The 20,000-nt window shown below is 39.4% G+C and overlaps 1 protein-coding gene across 5 annotated transcripts in view; it reads left to right on the top strand.

Annotated features, from left to right (window-relative positions):
- The window catches only part of LOC138828385 (cytidine monophosphate-N-acetylneuraminic acid hydroxylase), a 76,168-nt gene that overhangs the window by 31,454 nt on the left and 24,714 nt on the right, over positions 1–20,000 (top strand). For 2 of the 5 annotated variants that reach the window (XM_070024438.1, XM_070024439.1), the window contains exons 2-6: positions 2,663–2,750; positions 2,983–3,186; positions 6,846–6,937; positions 15,705–15,814; positions 19,763–19,953. In XM_070024438.1, coding sequence (XP_069880539.1) covers positions 2,743–2,750; positions 2,983–3,186; positions 6,846–6,937; positions 15,705–15,814; positions 19,763–19,953 — 605 coding nt within the window. In that variant the 5' untranslated portion in view covers positions 2,663–2,742. The other 3 variants (XM_070024440.1, XM_070024437.1, XM_070024441.1) reach the window with 3 other exon arrangements.

The following is a 20,000-nucleotide window of genomic DNA, read 5'->3' on the forward strand; positions in this document are numbered from 1 at the left end:
AGTAAATCAGTAATATTCACTGTTGAAACTGGTACTTTCTGGGCTGGGAAGGTGGCTCAATGGTAGAGTGCTTGCCTTGCATGCATGAGGCCCTAGGTTCTATTCCTCAGTACCAATAAGCAGAAAAAGCCGGAAGTGGCGCTGTGGCTCAAGCAGTAAAGTGCTAGCCTTGAGCTGAAGAGCTGAGGGACAGTGCCCAGGTCCAGAGTACAGGCCCCATGACTGACAAAAATCAAACAAACAACAACAACCAAAAACCCTGGTACTTTCCCATGATAACTAGTGAGGCAAATTTATTATGACATACTTAAAATGGAGAAAATTCAGGTGAGATAAATGAATTGTTTATGAGATGAATCATAGCTTAGTTTCAGTCATTATTTCTCCCCAGGAAACAGTGCTGTGATGTCGGTAAGTGGTGTGACTCAGTGGTGATGGAGACTGTTTGCCTAAGGAATATTCTGTTAACATATTTTTAAATAAAAATTAAGATGAAAACTTCATGACAGATAACATGCCAAAAACTTATATGTTTAGCTTGCCAGCACAAACTATCAAATCTGAGGTAAAAGGAAAAATGCATGGCTCTCCAAAGTGTTTTGATATTTTTGCTATTTGCTATTTTAAAAGAATATAGAGCTGGGCACTGGTGTAATCCTAGCTACTTAGGAGGCTGAGATCTGAGGATCACAGTTCAAGGCCAGCCTGGGCAGGAAAGTCTGTGAGACTCTTATCTCTAATAAACCACTAGAAAACCAGAAGTGGTGCTGTGACTCAAGCTGTAGAGCGCTGGCCTTGAGCTGAAGAGCACAGGGACAGCACCCAAGCCCAGAGTTCAAGCCCCATGACTGACAAAAAAAAAATAAATAAATAACATTGAAAAACAGGCACAATAAAACTTAATTTAGTTTATTTTCATACCAAACCAGAACTTATAATTTTTTTCTTGATTTATTTTATTTTATTTTGTACTAGTACTAGGACTTGAACTCCGGGCCTTACGTTCCCACTTGGCTTTTTTTGCTCAAAGCTACTCTTCTACCACTTGAGCCACAGCTATCCTTATATGATTTTTTGCTGGTTATTTGGAAATAAGAGTCTCTTGGACTTTTCTGCTTGGATTGGCTTTGAATTTAGATCTTCAGATCTCAGCCTCATGAGTAGCTAGGATTACAAGAGTGAGCCACCAGTGTCCAGATCTTTTCTTGATTTTTTTAATGCAATACTATTTTTAATAATAATAATAATGCATTCATCAATAATATCATCTAAAATACTTTTGATAAAACTATTATTTCAAAATATACACAAAGGCACATTTATAGGAGCACATCTTATTTTTCTTTTGCCTTAGGCTTTACTGTGACTTCACGTAAAGCAAGAAACAGTACTTCCTGCTTTCTACAATGCATGGCTTGACTTAGAATCTAACGTAGAGCTTTGGCTGTTGTGATCCATTCAATGAAGTAAAACAAGATAGCTTAAGAAGGCTTTCTTTTTATACTTTTAATTAGTCTAGGAGTTGTATCTGGGCTGACATAAGCTTGGATTTAGATATCTTAAAAACAGAGTCATGAAAGGATACCTGAGGCTTTAAATGACTTTCTATCAAAATCATTTTTTTAATCTTTAGAATAATTTTAAAGTTTAATGTAAACAGAATTCTCAGGAATTTGGGGATGGAGTGACCATGACTGGGAAGATGTCCTTTGAAAAAGGGAATGGGAGCTGAGGAACTATGCCTTCCTTGGTTTAGATTTGGAAGTAGCATTTCTGAGTCTCTTCCCTTGCAGCTTTATTTCAATTATTTTTATTCCTTATTTAAAAGAACTTGTTGTACTTCTAAAATTGAAAGCAAAACTGCCACAAACATACTTGGGTCCCAAACCAATTTTTGCTTAACAAGAGGAGATAATTTTGGTCACTTTAAGTTTAGAATAAAAGATAACATTAAGCACCTGGATTTTATCTCTCTCTCTCTCTCTCTCCCCCCCCTCACACACACACACACACACACACACACACACACACACACACACACACACACACACACACACACACACACATTTTGAAAATCCTTTGGTAAACTTGGGTTCCCTGATGGTACAGAGTTGTATCATTTTTTTTAAAAATGTGTGGTCAGAAATAGGGGTTTGAAAAATGTAAGATATGTAGTTCTTCTTGAAAAGAAAAAATGAAAAGACCCAATGCTGCATTTGCTGCTGGAGCTTTTTGGAAATTACACAAATTGAGTGATCTTCGGAAATTATTCAAATTGAGTGCAATGGGAAGGTTGAGTAGCCAACTAGGAAAAAGCAGATTGCTGAGTGGTGTAAGGGAGATAAAACTCCCTTACTAGTGAGTGCTTTGCAAGTGTCCACGTGGAAGTGAGCAGGCCATGTTATAAATGGCCAATGTTATAAATGACATTCTACAGGGTGCACACCTCATGGGAGGTGGCCTTAGCTAAGGAGGTAAAAGGCTGGGGAGCAACCAAGAGGAGGGACTTCATGTCAAGCAGAAGAAAAGATGCAAAAGCAAAGGGGCTGAGGCAAAAGCACAGAGGCTTTTAAAAAACTAGAGATAGGGCTTAGGCTTTTAAAAGAAAGAGGAAACACTGTGAACGGAAATAGTGAACTGGTGTAAACATTTTCTCTCCAAGCAGACTCTGTGGGAGCCCAACGTGCCCTAGAACCAGAAGGAGCAACTGTCATTGTTTAAATACCCAGAAGCCAGCACACTATGGACAGGCAAGTGAGAGAGATCTCCGCTTTCTAGGAAAAAAGAGAGGAAACTTCACCACGTGGGATGCAGATTTTTATTGCTTTCAGAGGTCGGGGGAAGTGCTCTATTGAGGGGCTACAAGTCTGAGCTCTCTGGAGGGAGGGGTTTGGAAATGGACTTTAGAGACAGGTCCAAATGATTGTCCCTTAGAACCGAACAGATCTTAATGTTCCCTGCAAAATATTTGCCTCTTTATAGGGCAAAACAGACAACTGAGATCCTTCTGCATTTGTCACCTGTTGAAGTTGCTAACCTGAAGGAAGGCATCAATTTTTTTCGAAATAAGAGCACAGGTAAAGACTACATCTTCTACAAGAATAAGAACCACCTGAAGGCATGCAAGAACTTGTGCAAGCACCAAGGAGGCCTGTTCATAAAAGACATTGAGGATTTAGATGGAAGGTACTGAAAATCCTTTGCTTTCTCACTGGTGACCCTGTTTGCTCTTAGGGTTGATCAGGAAAGGGGTTCACCTCATAATTTTATTTTTTCTTATTTACATCTTTAAAAATTATCTTTAAGTAGTTGCACAGGAGGTTTCAATTCAACCAATCAATTTATAAAGTATTATGCATCTTAATCAATGTCCCCCCATCTTGTCATTCTCTCTGATCTTTCCTAGTGCCACTCATCCCCTCGAGTTACGTGGTTCCATTTTCATATACCTTCATTGAATATTATGACTATTCACTCTTCTCTTCTGCTCTCTATTTGTCTGCCCCCTCTATCCTGAAAATTCCCCCTCAACAAAATAAGTCTCAGCCTCCTGATATTCATTTTGTTCAACTGTTCGTTAGGTGTTCAGAGGAGTTAGTTGTTCAGAGGAGTATCCTGGTAATTTTAAACCAACCAATCAGCTGATTGCTTCCCCTAGTAAGTTTTGTTAAGCTTTACTTCTACTTACTTAGGCGATCTCTCTAAGCCTGAAAATTGTATGTTTTACTTACATTTCTTCTCTCCTTTGAAGAACTTGGGCTGCAAAATTATCCTCAGCTTCTTAAAAATAAAACTTGTAGTTTACAGGTCTCTGTCTCTGAACGTTAGGGGGGTGCATGGGAAGGACACACCCTTTATCTGATGTTTTATTTAGAGACAAGCTTCTTGTACATTTCCTTCCTCCAGCAGTGTCTTTATAGGTGGCTGGAAGGTAGAGAAAAAGCCACTTGTTTTAATCCTGCTGAAAAGCAGATAGACTTTTCTTGGCAACCTAGCTGTGACTACAAAACTTAAGTGGCAGAGGCCCAAGTATCCCTGGCTCTTCTGATTATTTCTTAGAGAATCCTCATATAGAGCAATGCTCTCCAGTGCCACAGCAGAATCATTTGTTTTCAGTAACTGCTTGTAGAGTTCTTATACTATCTGCTCAACTCCAGTAATGCTGTATGATTAACCCAGCCTCTAACCTTGATTTATGTGATATTAGTCATGTGATGTTGGGCTTTTTTAAAAAAAAAATCTTCTAGTATATTGTCTACCTTATTTCTTACGTCCTGTGTAGGTAGATCAGTGTTAGTGTACTTAGAGGAAGCAAATAGCCCAAGTTTCCTGCTACAGTTGTTCAGGAATCATTCACCCAAGTCTAGAACATTTCCACACCTGCACACAAGTGTGCTTTACTGTGTGTATAATTTCACAACCCAGCCCCATATCTTGTTAGATGTTTTTTTTTTTTTAATGCTGAGACCTTTGTCACACCTGGAGCTTGTTTGGCTCCTCAGCTAGAGCTGCGCAGACCCGAGAGTAACAACAACCCGGTTAAATTTGCACTGGAGGGCTGGGAATGTGGCTCAGTGGTAGAGTGCTTGCCTAGCATGCATGAAGCCCCAGGTTTGAGTCTTCAGTACCACATAAACAGAAAATAAAAAGCATGAAGTGGTGCTGTGGCTCAAGTGGTAGAGCACTAGCCATGAGCCAAAGAAGATCAGAAACAATGTCCAGGAGCTGAGCTCCAGCCCCAGCACAGGCAAAAACAGCAACAACAACAACAAAATCCAAAAGTTGCACTGGAGATAAACAAGGACTGTATTCTTTAGGATAGGCAAATTTGCTCCAGGAGTGTCAGCAGATAATGTGCTGGCTTGGTGGCTTACCATCTCCCCAGCGGACTGGGGCAAGGAAGCCTCCCATCTCCCAACTCTGTGCAGGCTCCATTGCAGTTTGGAGATTTCACTTTTCCTCTTCTCTCTCCACAGTGTGCTCTTAGCTTGCCAGTTAAGTAGGCATTAAAGCATTGTGATTAGCATGTCTTTCCTGGATTGCCTCTCCCCACCCCTCCCCACTCACTAGCTGGAAAATAAGCTTAAGGTCTATACACTGCTGGGGATCAGTCTGTTGATTTATTAAAAAAAAAAGTCTGACCTCCCTTGTCAGGTTCCTGAGAGAATAAGACCATGACAAGCAGATTAAACGTATCTAAGAGAATTTCATCTAATGTTACGTGATGAGTGAGCACCTGATAAATACTAATTGTTCTTATTATGACGACAAGAGCTCCTTGTGTTGCTTGTGTTTAGGGATTATTTACAAGGACTCAGATTTCTTTTTTTAGGCCCTACTTGGGTTTGAACTCAGGACTTTGTGTTTGCTAGGCAGGGGCTCTAGCACTTGAGTTACGCTTCCAGTCCCAGGTTATTTCTACATGCAGCTTGCCCATCTAAATAAAGCGATTGCTTTTAGCAGATTTGCCTTTCTCCCTTTCAAAGTCTTGAAGGCAACTAACCCTAGTTTTACTCTGTTGTGCCACCAAGGAGCAGTATATTCTTCTAGCCTTTCCTTTCAGAGACCAGCATGCTGAACGAAATGTTCCATCTTAATATTTGAAAAGCTGTTGCTACTCATTAATGAGAAAGAATGTGGTGTGAAGTAATCCTTTATAAATTGATGCGTGGAATATGCTTCCTGCCTTATAACTAATAAAGAACATTAAAAACTTTGTATAACCAGGCACTGGTGGCTCAAGCCTGTAATCCTAGCTACTCAGGAGGCTAAGATCTGAGGATTATGATTCAAAGCCAGTCTGGTCAGGAGAGTGTGTGAGACTCTTCTTCCCAATTAACCACCTGAAATCCAGAAATGAAGCTATGGCTCAAAGTAGTAGAGCACTAGCCTGAAACAAAAGAGCTCAGGGTCACATTATAACAATGAGATGTACAATACCACTATGTTGTAAATCCCCCGCTCCTTCAGGGGAGCGGGGAGGGAGGAGTTGGGGAGGTGGAGAGGGAAGGGGTAGTAGGGAAAAAACAAAGGAGGGGGTAATAAATGCTCAATAGGAAATGTACTCATTACCTTACCTAACTGTAAGGCCTCTGTACAGTATCTTTACAATAAAAAATATATATTAAGAAAAAAAGAGCTCAGGGTCAGAGCCCAGGCCCTGAGTTCAAGCCCCATGACCAACAAACAACAACAAAACTTCTGGGTTTAATCAAGCTTGTAAATGTCAGCATGATATGCATATATGTTAACATAGATAGTTTTAGTCTTAGAAATTGGATGCTTCAGGGTCTGGGGATGGTGCATGTCTGAAATCCCAGCTATGCTGGGGGCAGAGATGGGAGGATGGCAGTTTGGAGCCACTTTGAGCAAAAACCAAGATGCTATCTTGAAATAAAAACCAGAAGGGTATAGCCAGGTACACCCATGGACCCCAGTTACATGGGAGGCAGAAATAGAAATACCATATCCTGAGCCCAGCCCCAAGCAAAAGCAAGGCCCTACTTGAACAATAAAATGCACTTATCTAGCAAGTGCAAAGTCTTAAATTCAAACCCCAGTGTGGAAAGAATGAAAGAGAGAGAGAGAGAGAGAGAGAGAGAGAGAGAGAGAGAGAGAGAGAGAGAGAGAGAGAGAGAGAGAGAGAGAGAGAGAAAACCACAGTACCACTTCTGTTTTTTCTGGTGTTTAATTGGAGATGAGTCTCATGGACTGGCTTTGAATCACAGTCCTCAGATCTCAAGCCTCCTGAGTAGCTAAGATTACAGGTGTGAGCCACCAGTGCTTGGCTACTTTTTATTTTCACTACATTGTGAAGTTAAATGTGATTTTTTTTGCCCATCCAGGTCTGTTAAATGCACCAAGCACAACTGGAAATTAGATGTAAGCACCATGAAATATGTCAATCCTCCAGGGAGCTTCTGTCAGGACGAGCTGGGTAGGTACTATCAATGCTGACCAATGTCCTCTGCTCTTATTATTGGGATCCTTCTTGTTGACTTCTGATTTCACATAAAGGTATGGCTAAATTCTGATTTTAAATGGGTAGATCTCTTTCTAAATAGTTAACATTGAAAAAAAATCCTAGACAGTGGATTTCTTCAGTTATGCGTTCATGTATCTAGGGCTTTGACAAGCATTTGTGGAAACCTTACTTTGTATAAACATACTGGATACAAGGGTGGATAAGAAAGTCATTACCAATGAAGTAGTCATGCAGTGATGACCAAGCATGTATGTAAACAAGCAAAAATTATGGCCTAGTTTTATGATTCTCAAAAGAAATACAGCATGCTAAGGAATAGTGGATTTGATCTGGGGATAGTAATTTTGTCTGTGAAGAGTCACAAAATGGCTAGCGCTATGTTCATACACACAATAATCCCACCAGTTTGAGGAAACTGTTTGGTTTGGATAAGGAAGTGAGGTACTTGAAATTAGACAACACTTTCTGTCAGGGTTTAGAGTCTAGAGCTGATACACAATTCTCAGAATGTTTCACTCCCTGCCTTCCTACCCAACAAGGACTAGAAATAGGAGTATGAAGAGTTTGCTCCTATGGGAAAACTTGTCTCTATTCCATTAAAGGGCAAGTTACAACAAATCTAATTTTGAAGATGTTAATTAACTTCAATTATTATTCTAGGTAATACATCTACCATATGTGCAGATTTCATTGATAGCCAACTGGAGAAAAGTAATGCAAACAAAAATCCTTGATTGCCTTATACAATCATGTTTTGGGGTTTTTCAGCCTCTAATTGGGTAGAGATTCACCTGTTATGATGGGCTGGGAGTCAGTTGCTTGGCTCCAAGGGTATGATCTGTATTAGGTTACAGTTTGTTTATAGATCAACCTAGGGTATAATTCTGATGTATTGGGTTGATTTGGGCCAAACTTTTATCACCAAAATACAATTTTAGACCACACGTCACTTAGTTTTTAAGCATTAAAACTTATTCAAATTTTGTTCTATTAGTAGACAATGTTTTTAAAAAAAACACCTTTATGCCAGAAATGGCATGTGTTGAGTTTTGACAGATAATTAGAATTTCCTCAGGTATAGAAGAAATTAAAAGACTTTCATCACAGAACAGCCTGGGCAGTGTGCTATGTGGATAGGATGTAGTTTAGTTGGCTGGAGAGTAGGGCATATACATTGAAGTAGTAAAATACCCCCATTGTTCCTTGACAAAGGCCCCTGGTATCATTTGGTACATAACAGGATACATGTGCTTTTCATTGACTCTCTTCATCTACTGATGGTCCGTCTTGGTAATTTTGATAATTTTGTGTGGCCTGAAAATAATGTAATAAATATCCAAATGACCCATGGCAGAAAAAAGTTTCCCTAGCCCTGCTCTAAGTGATTATATCTATTTCCATGCTATAAACACCATCTCTACTCAAACTCTACCTGGATGATGACTCCAAAGCTGACCCCCACTCTTGATCATATCCCTGAGCTCCAGATGCTGATAATACAACTGCATACTTGATCTAAACAGATTTAAAGACATTGCAAACCCATGTAATATATGATTGCAGCTTGTCCTCAAAACGATTCCTCCTCTAGCCTGTAAACAGCATCATATCTACTCAGCTGAAAAGAACCTGGGAGTTGTCAAGTGGTCTTTTTCCTTAAAATCCCTACATTCAGGGGCTGGGAAGGTGGCTCAGTGGTAGAGCGCTTGCCTTGCATGCATGAGGCCCTGGGTTGGATTCCTCAGCACCACATAAGTAGAAAAAGCAGGAAGTGGTGCTATGGCTTAAGTGGTAGAGCGCTAGCCTTGAGCTGAAGAGCTGAGGGACAGCGCCCAGGTCCAGAGTTCAGGCTCCCTGACCACCAACAACAACAACAAAATCCCTACATTCAAATAATTAAGAAGTGATGTTTGCTCTGTACCAAACACGTGCAGAAACTATCCACTTCTCTCCATCTGTACTGTCTCCATCTGAGCTTGAGTCACTGCCCACTTTTGCCTGAGCAGCTGGCTTCCCTGCTTCACTGTATCATCTCTCTCTCTCTCTCTGTTTCTCTCTCTCTCTGTCTCTCTGTCTCTCTCTCTCTCTCTCTGCAGTATTGGGATTTGAACCTGCTAGGCAGGTGGTCTACCACTTGAGCCACTTCACCAGTGCATAACCTTTTAAAGACCTAAACCAATTCACATCATTTTTCAACTCATCCCCTCTTCCTCCAGTGGCTTCCTATCATACTTAAGAATATAGCTAATATAGGGAAAGAAGTGGGAGAAAAATGAGGGAGGGTTAACACTGTTCAAAAAGAAAGATCATCATTACCTGTACATAACCCCTCTGTACATCACCTTTACAATAAAATTTAAATTAAAAGAAGAAATTATGACAACTTAAAATGCTGAACAATTAGGCCATTAGAGTGTAAATTCTAAAAAAAAAAATAATATAGGTATTGTTTGGCTCAGCCAAGACTATATCCCAAGAAAATAGTTGCTGGCATGTCAAAAGACAGAGCTGCCAGGCGCTGGTTGCTCACACCTGTAATCTTAGCTACTCAGGAGGTCAGGATCTGAGGATCACAGTTTGAAGCCAGCCCAAGCAGAAAAGTCTCCATGAGACTCTTATCTCCAATTAACCACTCAAAAATTGGAAGTGGTACAATTCTCAAGTGGTAGAATGCTAGCCTTGAGCATAAAGAGGCCCAGGGACAGCACCTAGGCCATGAGTTCAAGCCCTACAACCAACCACAACAACAACAAAAAAAAAAGAGACAGAGCTGTAGGAATGTTCATTTGAAAGAATTTGCAAAAATACTATTTACAAATATATGTATATATTTTTTTCTTTTTTCTTTTCTTTTTTTTGTCGGTCGTGAGGGCTGAACTCTGGGCCTGGGCGCTGTCCCTCAGCTCTTCAGCTCAAGGCTAGTGCCCTACCACTTGAGCCTCTTCTGGCTTTTTTCTGCTTATGTGGTGCAGAAGAATCGAACTCAGGACCTCATGTATGTGAGGCAAGCACTCTATCACTGAACCAACTTCCCAGCCCATATATTCTTAAATATTAGATATATTTCTGCTAGATCCTAAGAATGATACTTTTGAAGGAAATGACATATAAGCCAAAAATTAATTTATAAGCATTCCATATAGTATGGTCCATTTATGAAAGATATAAATAAGTGCATATGGACAGTCTCAGCAGTTAGTCACCTATGAAAGCAGCTGAGCAGGGGCTTCTCGGCTGTATTTTTGTCTTTGAGTACACTGCCTTTATATGTTTATAAGACTCAAATGGTTGTGACTATATAAATGATATGAAGTATCAGGGTCATCCTCACTCAAATGTCTCTGTTATACCAGCTTGAAATTACTTTGAAAAGTACTTTTCCCAGACTATCTCCAACTTCCTCTAGGGACAAGCAGCCTTTGTCATTCACTTCAAGGAAACAGAATACTATCTAAATATTATTAACTTTATTTGGCATAATACTGATAAGAAACATAGATTTAGGCGTAACCATTTTGTAAATGAAAGGGAATAGACTATAAACTTTATGAATATGTAACCTAGAACTCTACAGCTGACTTAAGGACTTTATAAGAACGTTTACTGTCTATTGGACAAGACCTGTATAAAGACACTATAGCAAAGCCACGAAGAGTGAAGGTGAACCTGAGCTGGTTTCCAGCTCAGGTTCTAGTCCTGACTGTATGAAGCTTGGTGCATTACTGAATCTCTTTGTGCTTTACTTTCCTGAAATTGGAGATTATATTTTCAGGAATCATCTGATTGGATTGCTTTAAGAATGCCTAAGTTTGGCAGGTGTGGTGGCTCATGCCTGTAATCCTAGCTACTCAGGAGGCTGAGATCTGACGATTGAGGTTCAAAGCTAGCCTGGGCTTCTTCTCTCCAATTAACCACCAGTAAACAGGAAATGGTGCTGTGGCTCAAGTGATAGAGCGCTAGCCCTGAGCTGAAGAGCTCAGGGACAGTGCCCAGGCCCCTGAGTTCAAGCCCCATGAGAGAGAAAGAGAAAGAGAGAGAGAGGGAGGAGGGAGAGAGGGAGAGAAGGGGGAGAGGGAGAAGGAGAGGGAGAAGGGAAAGGAAGGGAAAGGGAGAGAAAGGAAGGGGGAGAAAGAAAGAAAAAGAGAAAGAAAGAAAGAAAGAAAGAAAGAAAGAAAGAAAGAAAGAAAGAAAGAAAGAAAGAAAGAAAGAAAGAAAGAAAGAAAGAAAGAAAGAAAGAAAGGAAGAAAGAAAGAAAGAAGAAAGGAAGAAAGAAGAAAGGAAGAAAAAAAGAGAAAAGAAAAGAAAAGGAAGGCATGGTAACCTAGGGATAGGTTATCAGCTAGGAGTATTTATTTAGTTGTTCATATATAAATTAATATATGCCCATAAGAAGAATCTCTGTTCTAATTCTCCCCTTCCACTTCCTCCTTTACACTCCTCCTTCTTCTCTTCCTCCTCCTTCCCATTTATCTGCCTCTTTCTTTGCTGCTCCTCCTTCTGTTTCTTCTCCTTCTTGAGAAATAACTGACATACCATTGAAGTTGCCCTTTTGAAAGCATGCAACTTAATGATTTGTGTTAAATTCACAGTTATACAACCATGATTGAATTCCAAAACATTTCTACCACTCCAAAAAAGAACTCCTGTAACTTTTACCAATCACTCCTCATCCTCCATTTTCTTCCAGCTTCTGGCAATCACTGATCTACCCTCTATATTTATGCATTTTCCTTTTTTGGATATTTCATCTATTGGACATCAAACAACATACATATGGCCTTTTGTGTCTGACTTCTTTTACTTCATATGTATTCAAGATTCATTTATTTTGTAGCACGTGTCATTCTTTTTTGGATGTCATTCAGGGCCTCATGCTTGCTAAGCAGTCTACCACTTCCAAACCCCAGCTCTTTTTTTTTTTTTTTTTGCTTTAGTAACTCTTTGATTTTACATATGTATCTATTTAGATATTCCATGGGAATTATTTCCAGCACTGTTAAATGTTAACATTTTCCTTAGACTTTATACTCTAATTAATCATTCATTTTAATGATTTGGTTACCTTCCTTCGTGTATTTAATCAACTAGAAAATTTAATAAAGCAATTACCACAGCAGCACTTGTTTGATAGCCTACCAATATACGGTAGCTGCTTTATAACAAACCAACTGGATGTACAGTTAAAATCTAGTATTTCACTATTCTACTGCCAATAGCCAATAACTTGGTTATTACAATTTTCTGATATATTTTTGTTCTTATTCTCCTTCAGCATTGTTCATCAACAAAAACTTTAAAGAATGTTATTTGTTTGTTCTTTCTGGCTGTTAGAGTATAACCCAAATAACCTGGATTTTATCTGAATGTGAGGTCAGATGAAGGACATCACTTTCTTATTATGTTCTTTTGGGGACAGAGAGTTGACAGATGTTATGCCACGTTCTTCTTCATTCAATAAATTCATCAATTTATCTTTGTGCAAGGATCATGAAGACCTCTATAGTAATTGCTGAAGAATAGTGGTGAAGCATTACAAATTATTTTATTTATTTATTTTGTGGTTGGTGGTGGTGGTCATGGGTCTTGAAGTCTGGGCCTGGGCACTGTCCCTCAGCTCTTCAGCTCAAGGCTAACGCTCTACCACTTGAGCACCATTTCTGGTTTTCTGGTGGTTATTTGGAGATAAGAGTCTCACAGACTTTCTTGCCTAGGCTGGCTTTGAAACGCAATCCTCAGATCTCAGCCTCCTGAGTAGCTGGGATTATAGGCATGAGCCACCAACGCCTGGTTCTTTTACACTTTTTTAAGAGAGAAAATATTGGAAAAAGGAAAGTCCTTGTGAGTAGGTATCAGAGCAAAAGATTTTTTTCAGGATCTCCCTGTTTTCTAAGTAGCCTCTGCTAGTACATCAGCTGGTTTATCACATAAAGAACATCTTTCCTAACTCCAATTTTATCTTATTTTTATTATTATTACAAAGGTTACAGTTGCAAAAGTCAAGCACACTTCTTTTTGGACAAAATCACTCTTTTCCTTGCTCTCTCCTGGTTTTTTTTTAATAACTCCATTCTTTTTTTTTTTTTTTTTTGTCAGTCATGGGGCTTGAACTCAGGGCCTGGTAATATCCCTGAGCTTTATTGCTCAAGGCTAGTGCTCTGCCACTTTGAGCCACAGTGCCACTTCCAGTGGTAATAGGAGATAAGAGTCTCATGGACTTTCCTGCCCAGGCTGGCTTTGAACCACAATATCTCATATCTCAGCCTCCTAAGTAGTTAGGATTACAGGCATGAGCCACCAGCACCAGGCTCCTAACTCCATTCTTTTAAATGTAAAATACTTGCTATAATAATGATACTTATTAAACACTTGCCCTGTATTAGGCATGGTACTAGATTCTTTAGAATTCATTATTTCATTTAATATCTACAACTATATAAGGCATGTAATTATAATTCATCCACTAGTTCCCAGAGTACAACCTTCCATGGAAAGAACCAAAGTAAAACAGCTTGATCTTATTATAATCTCTCCAGGTTCTCCTAATAGGCTTCCTGATTGCAAAATCTACCCAAAAAGCCGAGTGGGAAAGGCCCTTCCATGTGGTCTGTCTGAGGAGGGTGGGCAGTGGTAGAGCATGCAGAGGAATGTGGAGTGACAGAAAACAGTGGGGAGATAACACTGGTTTCCAATTTTCAAAGTCATTTTTTGAAAATGAAGATGGACTATTTATAGTTCATATTGAGCTAATACTATAGTTAAACTACAGCATCAGGTGCTAGTTCTAGGCAGAAGTAGTGTTTATGTTGTGAAATAAAGTGCTGTGTTCAGACAGTCTTGGGGAACAAGAAACAAACACAATCAATTCAACATTTAACAATTCAATATTTAATAAGTCCTATACATGATAAGCTCTCTTTGGAAGTGGATAACTATAACAATGCCAAAGGATAGAAAAATTAAGTAACTTGTCCATGGTCATGCTATTAGGTGGGAAAGTATAGGCCCCAAACAAAGCTACGTGTCCCCCAAGTGCTGAAGGCCTGCCAGCAATACAGAGAGACTTCTAGAATGCTATCCTGCCTCTCTCCAATTCATCCTCCCTATTGCACACACACACTGACCTTTCTAAAAGTAACTTCTGACTTCGTTGCTTTCATGCTGTAAGAAGTAGGGATTGCTTTATGGCAGTAACCAAATAGCAGTGGCCTAATCTTGCATAGGGTTCTTTTTCTGTTTTCCTCTTTCTCTTGTATCACACGCAGGTGGAAAGCAGATTGTAGGAAATAGGATGCTTTATTGTTTATCAAGGATTCAACATCATTTCTGACTTTCAGCTAGCTCATCTTTAGTGTGTAGGTTTTTTAATCTCAGGGTCTCAAGATGGCTTCTGCACCTACTGACAGAGCAGCCAACTTAAATAAGAAAGGGAAAGGTTGAAAGGAAATGGCACAGGCACCTTTTGTTTGTTCCAGTTTGTCAGGCACTAGTGGCTCAAGCCTGTAATCCTGGCCATTCTGTAGGCTGATATCTGAAAATTATGGTTCTAAGCCAGTTAGGGCAAGAAAATCCATGAGAATTTTTTTTTTTGCGGGGGGGTCTGGTCGTGGGGCCTGAACTTTGGGCCTGGGCACTGTCCCTCAGCTCTTCAGCTCAAGGCTAGCGCTCTACCACTTGAGCCACAGCACCATTTCCTGCTTTTTTCTTTTTTGCTTATGTGGTGCTGAGGAATCGAACCCAGCGCCTCAGGCATGCAAGGCAAGCACTCTACCACTGAGCCACCTTCCCAAGCCCATCCATGAGACTTTTATCTCTAGTTAACCACTAAAAGGCCAGATGTGGAACTGTGGTTCAAATGGTAGAATGCTAGACTTAAGCAAAAGAGTTCAGGGACAATGCCTAGACCCTGAGTTCAAGTCCCAGAAACGCACACACACACACACACACACACACACACACACACACACACACAAAATTCTATCAGACTTCATCACCGGGAGCATGGAAGATCATGTTAAGCATATCATAGATGGACATATCACCACCCTTAATAAGGATTAGAATAGTAAGGAAGGGGACTGGATATTGTGCAGGTTCCCTATGTTGCTTTTCATACCCATTTAAGATTCTCTGTGGAGCCTTCATCACTGTAAAATAAAAATTCAGACCATTTTGCATGGTAACGTGGGTTATTCATGCCTGACTGAACACAGATTTCCTAGGTTATAAATTAACAGACACTTGGTGCATACTCAACTCAACCCTCCCTGCCTGTATGCCTTTGAGCATATGGTCTCATCCCTTTTCTATTCATTATCGTAAGTCTTTGTTTCCCCCCAAACAAATCATCTTTCATGTCTAGCTGTAGGGCTATTTTATTTGAAATCTGCTTGGTGTTTATAAGCAGATCAGGTATTCCTTTCTGTGCACTTAGAGCTCCGTGCACTCATCTGCGTCATTTATTTTATTACAATAAAGTTAGTGTGTTTGTGCATGTCTGTGTGTTTCCCTTACATGACTAGAATCTCTGAGTTGTTTTAAGTGTAATGTTATGTGACTGCTATTTGACTCAATCTCTTGACTCAGGATATATTGTTTGACTCAAGAGACTGTTTCCTTTGATTTTTGACACTGTGTACTCAGACCATATATGGCTATTTCAGCGTTACTTTATTAAATGTCACGTTTTTACAGCTCTTGATTTCTTTTTCTTTGGTTCCAGTGGTTGAAATGGATGGAAACAATGGTCTTTTACTTCTAGAACTGAACCCTCCTAATCCCTGGGATTCAGATCCTAGGTCTCCTGAAGATTTGGCATTCGGGGAAGTACAGGTAAGGAATATAAAATGGTAATATTTTAAGCAACAAAATAATAAAAATAGTATCAAACTTTAGATGTTTAGAAATTATCATTATGCCACATCCTTGTCGGACAGAGTGGTGTATTTAGTTTTTGTTTGCTTATAACAAAATACCCAAGTCTAGGTACTTTATAGGATAAGGGTTGATTTCGCTCATATTCCTGCAGCTTCAAAAGTATGGCCCTGGCATTTACTCAGCCCTGGTCACAGTTTCACAATGTAGAATATCGCAATGGCTGGAGTGGATGTAAGTGTCACATAGCACATGAAAAAGAGAGAACCAAGAGAGGCCAGCCTCCTTTACAATAGACCATTCTCATCAGACAAGAACTATAGTCATCTCTTCTGAGAGGACAACGTCTCAAGTGAAGCACTTGTCTCCCAATAGGGTCTGTCTCTTAAAGGTCCCACCACCTCTCAACAGTCTGTACTGGACATTAAGCTCCTATCACAAGAACATTTAGGGAACAACCCACACTCAAGCCACAGCCAACAGTTAGCCCTTTATCTTTGTTTGCATCTTGCCATCTGGTGCTACAAGAGAGTTTCCTTTAAACGAAATAATTTAGTAGTTAGGAAGAAATAAGCAAAGCAAACATTTATCTTTCCACGTGTAGGAAACTTGTAGTATATTTGAACATTGCTCTTTCTTTATCTATTTTAATTTCTTTATTGAGATTAAGTGATTACATAAATTTCACCACATTGTGGGATAGTGATACTTAGCTAAAGTCACAAACACATTTTAACCTTCACAAGGTGAATTGTCATTATCATTGTCTCTAAAGTGTATGAACTCTACAAACTTGGACAATATAACTATTCCTTCCAAATAGGGTAATGTATACACTTCTTTCCTTTTGCTTAGTGTAAGCTGTTCCCTCTTTCTCTCTCCATCCCTCCCTCCCATCGCTGCCCTTGAGTTGCTTAGTTCACTCTCATCAATGTCCAGTGCAGCTGATGGGCCCCTCTGCTGTATTTTTTCACTTGTTTCCTTCTGATTTAGTGCCCTCCTCCTCCTGGCTTCCCTCATACGTGCATATATATATATATATATATATATATATATATATATATATATATATATATATATATTCCATATGTGGACATAGAATCATCTAAAAACAATATGACAAATTAAGAAGAGGTCCTTTGTTTCTTAAGTCCTGTTTACTTTGTCAGATCTTGTTGCATTTTGAATTTAATATCTGCATATCAGGATGACCATGTGCTGCTTGCCTCTTTGATTTTGGCTTATTTTGCTCAACATGATTTGTTCTAGTTTCATTTATTTCCCTGAGAATGCCATTAGTTTGTTCTTTCTAATGGCTGCATAATATTCTATTGTATATAGCTACCACAACTTATGGATCCTTTCATCTGGGGCATCTGGGTTGTTTCCATATGTTGGCTATTGTGAACAGTGCAGCAATGAACATGGAGATGCATGTGTCCTTGTATCCTGGTTCCTGTTGTTCAAGGTAGATGCGCAGGAGTGGTATGGCTGGGTCGTGTGGAAGGTCTATGTTTAGTTTTCTGAGGAACCTCCAGACTGATTTCCAGAATGGTTGTATTAGCTTACATTCCCACCAGCAATGCAGTAGGGTTCCTCTTTCTCCACATCCCTGACAGCATTTGTTGTTTGAATTTAGGATATAGGCCATTCTGACTGGGGTCTGACTGGTGGTATCTCAGGGTTGTTTTTATTGACATTTCCTTTATGGCCAGGGATGATGAATATTTCCTCATGTATTTCTTTGCCATTTTTTATCTCTTTTGAGAAGTATCTTTTTAGCTCCCTTGCCCATCTAATGACTGGTCTTTTAGATTTGGGAGGGATTAGTTTCTTGAGTTCCCTATATATAATGGATATTAGGCCTCTGGTATATTGCTGATAAATATCATTTCCCAATTGGTTGGCTGTCTTTCTAGTGGTAGCTATGTCTTTAGCTGTGCAGAAACTTTTTAATTTAAGGTAGACCCATTTGTCGAGTCTTTTTCCAATTTGTTGTTACTCTGAGACTCTGTTTGGGAAGCTCCTGACTTTGCCTACAAGTTCTAGGGTCTCTCCTACTCTGTCCTTCAGGAGTTTTCAGAGTATCAGGTTTGATGGTGAGGTCTTTAATTCATTTTGAGTTGATGTTAGTGCATGGTGATAGGCTGGGATCCACTTTTAGTTTTCTGCATGTAGCCGCCCAGTTTTCCCAGCACCAATAGTTGTCCACTGTATGTCTTTGCCTCCTTTGTTGAATATCAGCTGACTGTAAGTATGTGGTTTTATTTCTGGGTCTTCTGATCTATTCCATTGGTCTTTGGGTCTATTTTTGTGCCAACACCAAACTGTTTTTGTTATTATGTCTCTATAGTTGAGCTTGAAATCTGGTATTGTGATACCTCCAGCATTGCTTCTTTTGCCCAGAATTGCTTTGGCTATTCTAGGTCTTTTGCTGTTCCATATGAATTTTTAGATTGTTTTCTCTGTTTCAGTAAAGAGCATCATTGGGATTTTGATGAGATTTGCATTGAATTTGTATATCTTTTTTGGCAGTATGGCCATTTTCACAATATTGATTCTGCCTATCCAAGAACATAGAAGGCCTTTCCATTTCCCAGTGTCCTACTTGATTTCTTCCTTTAGGCTTTTATAGTTTTCACTAAATATCTTTGGTTAGGGTAATTCCTATATTTTTTTTTAGGTCATTGTGAATGGGGTTGTTTTCCTGGTTTCTCTTTCTGCTTGTACATTGTTAGTATACAGAAAGGCAGCTGATTTTTGTGGGTTAATTTCATATCTTGCTACTTTGTCAAAGTGGTTTATTAGTTCTAGGAGTTTGGGGGTGGAGTTTTTGGGGTCATTTAGGTATAAGATCATGTTATCTGCAAATAGGGATAGTTTTATTTCTTCCTTCCCTATGTGGATCTCTTTAATGTCCTTTTCTTGCCTTATTTCTCTGGCTAAGAATTCCAGAATTATGTTGAAGAGGAGTGGAGAAAGTGGGCATCCTTGATTTTAGAGGAATTGGTTTTAGTTTTCCCCCATTTAGTATGATATTGGCTGTTCTTCTGTCATACATGGCTTTTATTGTGTTAAAGAATGATCCTTCTATTCCAGTTTTCTTCAGAGGTTTTAACATGAATGGGTGTTGTATGTTGTCAAAAGCCTTTTCTGCACCAATAGAGATAATCATGTGGCTCTTGACCTTGGCTCTGTTGATGTGATGAATTACATTTATTGATTTACAAACAGTTGCTTTTTAAAAGAAACAAATGGGAACCCATCCAAAACTGAAGGACAGAAAATTGATTTGACACTTTGACTGCTCCTCACCTATTTTGTTTACTTTTCATACCAGAATTCCTGTTACCTAGCTGCTTCTTCATACATTCTTTTCCTACAGGATACCTCAGAATGAGGGAGGCAAAGGAATGAAGGGATGGGTTAGGAATTCTCCCTTTGGTGTCTGTCTATAAGTCATGAGAGCATTCTCAGAGATTGAGCAGGTCGTTTAGAAGACATAAGGTCTCTTTTGCTGGTTAACAGTCCAGTCTGTCTGACTATATCAACCCACCCAACTCATTGGAAGTCATTCCTTTCTGTTTCTCTTTGTGATTGTGCTTTGAAGAATAGGTCACAAAATGTTCTCTAGGGTAAGTAAGTGTTTAGCAACTAATTTAAATAGATTAAAACTAGATAAACATGAAAGCTAGTCGTGAAAGTTTTGATTTTAATAGGGTCATGACCTGTGCTGGGAGTTGTAATCCATTTAACGCTCCTGTTAAATTGTAGTAAAGTCCAAGATTAAGTTGCTTTGAAACAAGGTTCTCTACTTGACTTGTAATATTGAAGTAGCCAAATCTTATACTTAACATTAATGAATACTAATATTTTAATCATAGGAATCTTACTTTCTTCTAACAGATAACATATCTCACTCATGCCTGCATGGATCTCAAGTTGGGAGACAAGAGAATGGTCTTTGACCCTTGGTTAATTGGTCCTGCTTTTGCCCGAGGATGGTGGTTGCTCCATGAACCTCCATCTGATTGGCTGGAGAGGCTGTGCAAAGCAGACTTAATTTACATCAGCCATATGCACTCAGATCACCTGAGGTAACCAAACCTGAACAATGTACTCCTAAGATACCGTTACAACAAAG

Source organism: Dipodomys merriami, unplaced genomic scaffold (genome assembly GCF_024711535.1).
Source record: "Dipodomys merriami isolate MVZ:Mamm:240054 unplaced genomic scaffold, mDipMer1.0.p SCAF_16, whole genome shotgun sequence".
NCBI classification, from domain to species: Eukaryota; Metazoa; Chordata; class Mammalia; order Rodentia; family Heteromyidae; genus Dipodomys; species Dipodomys merriami.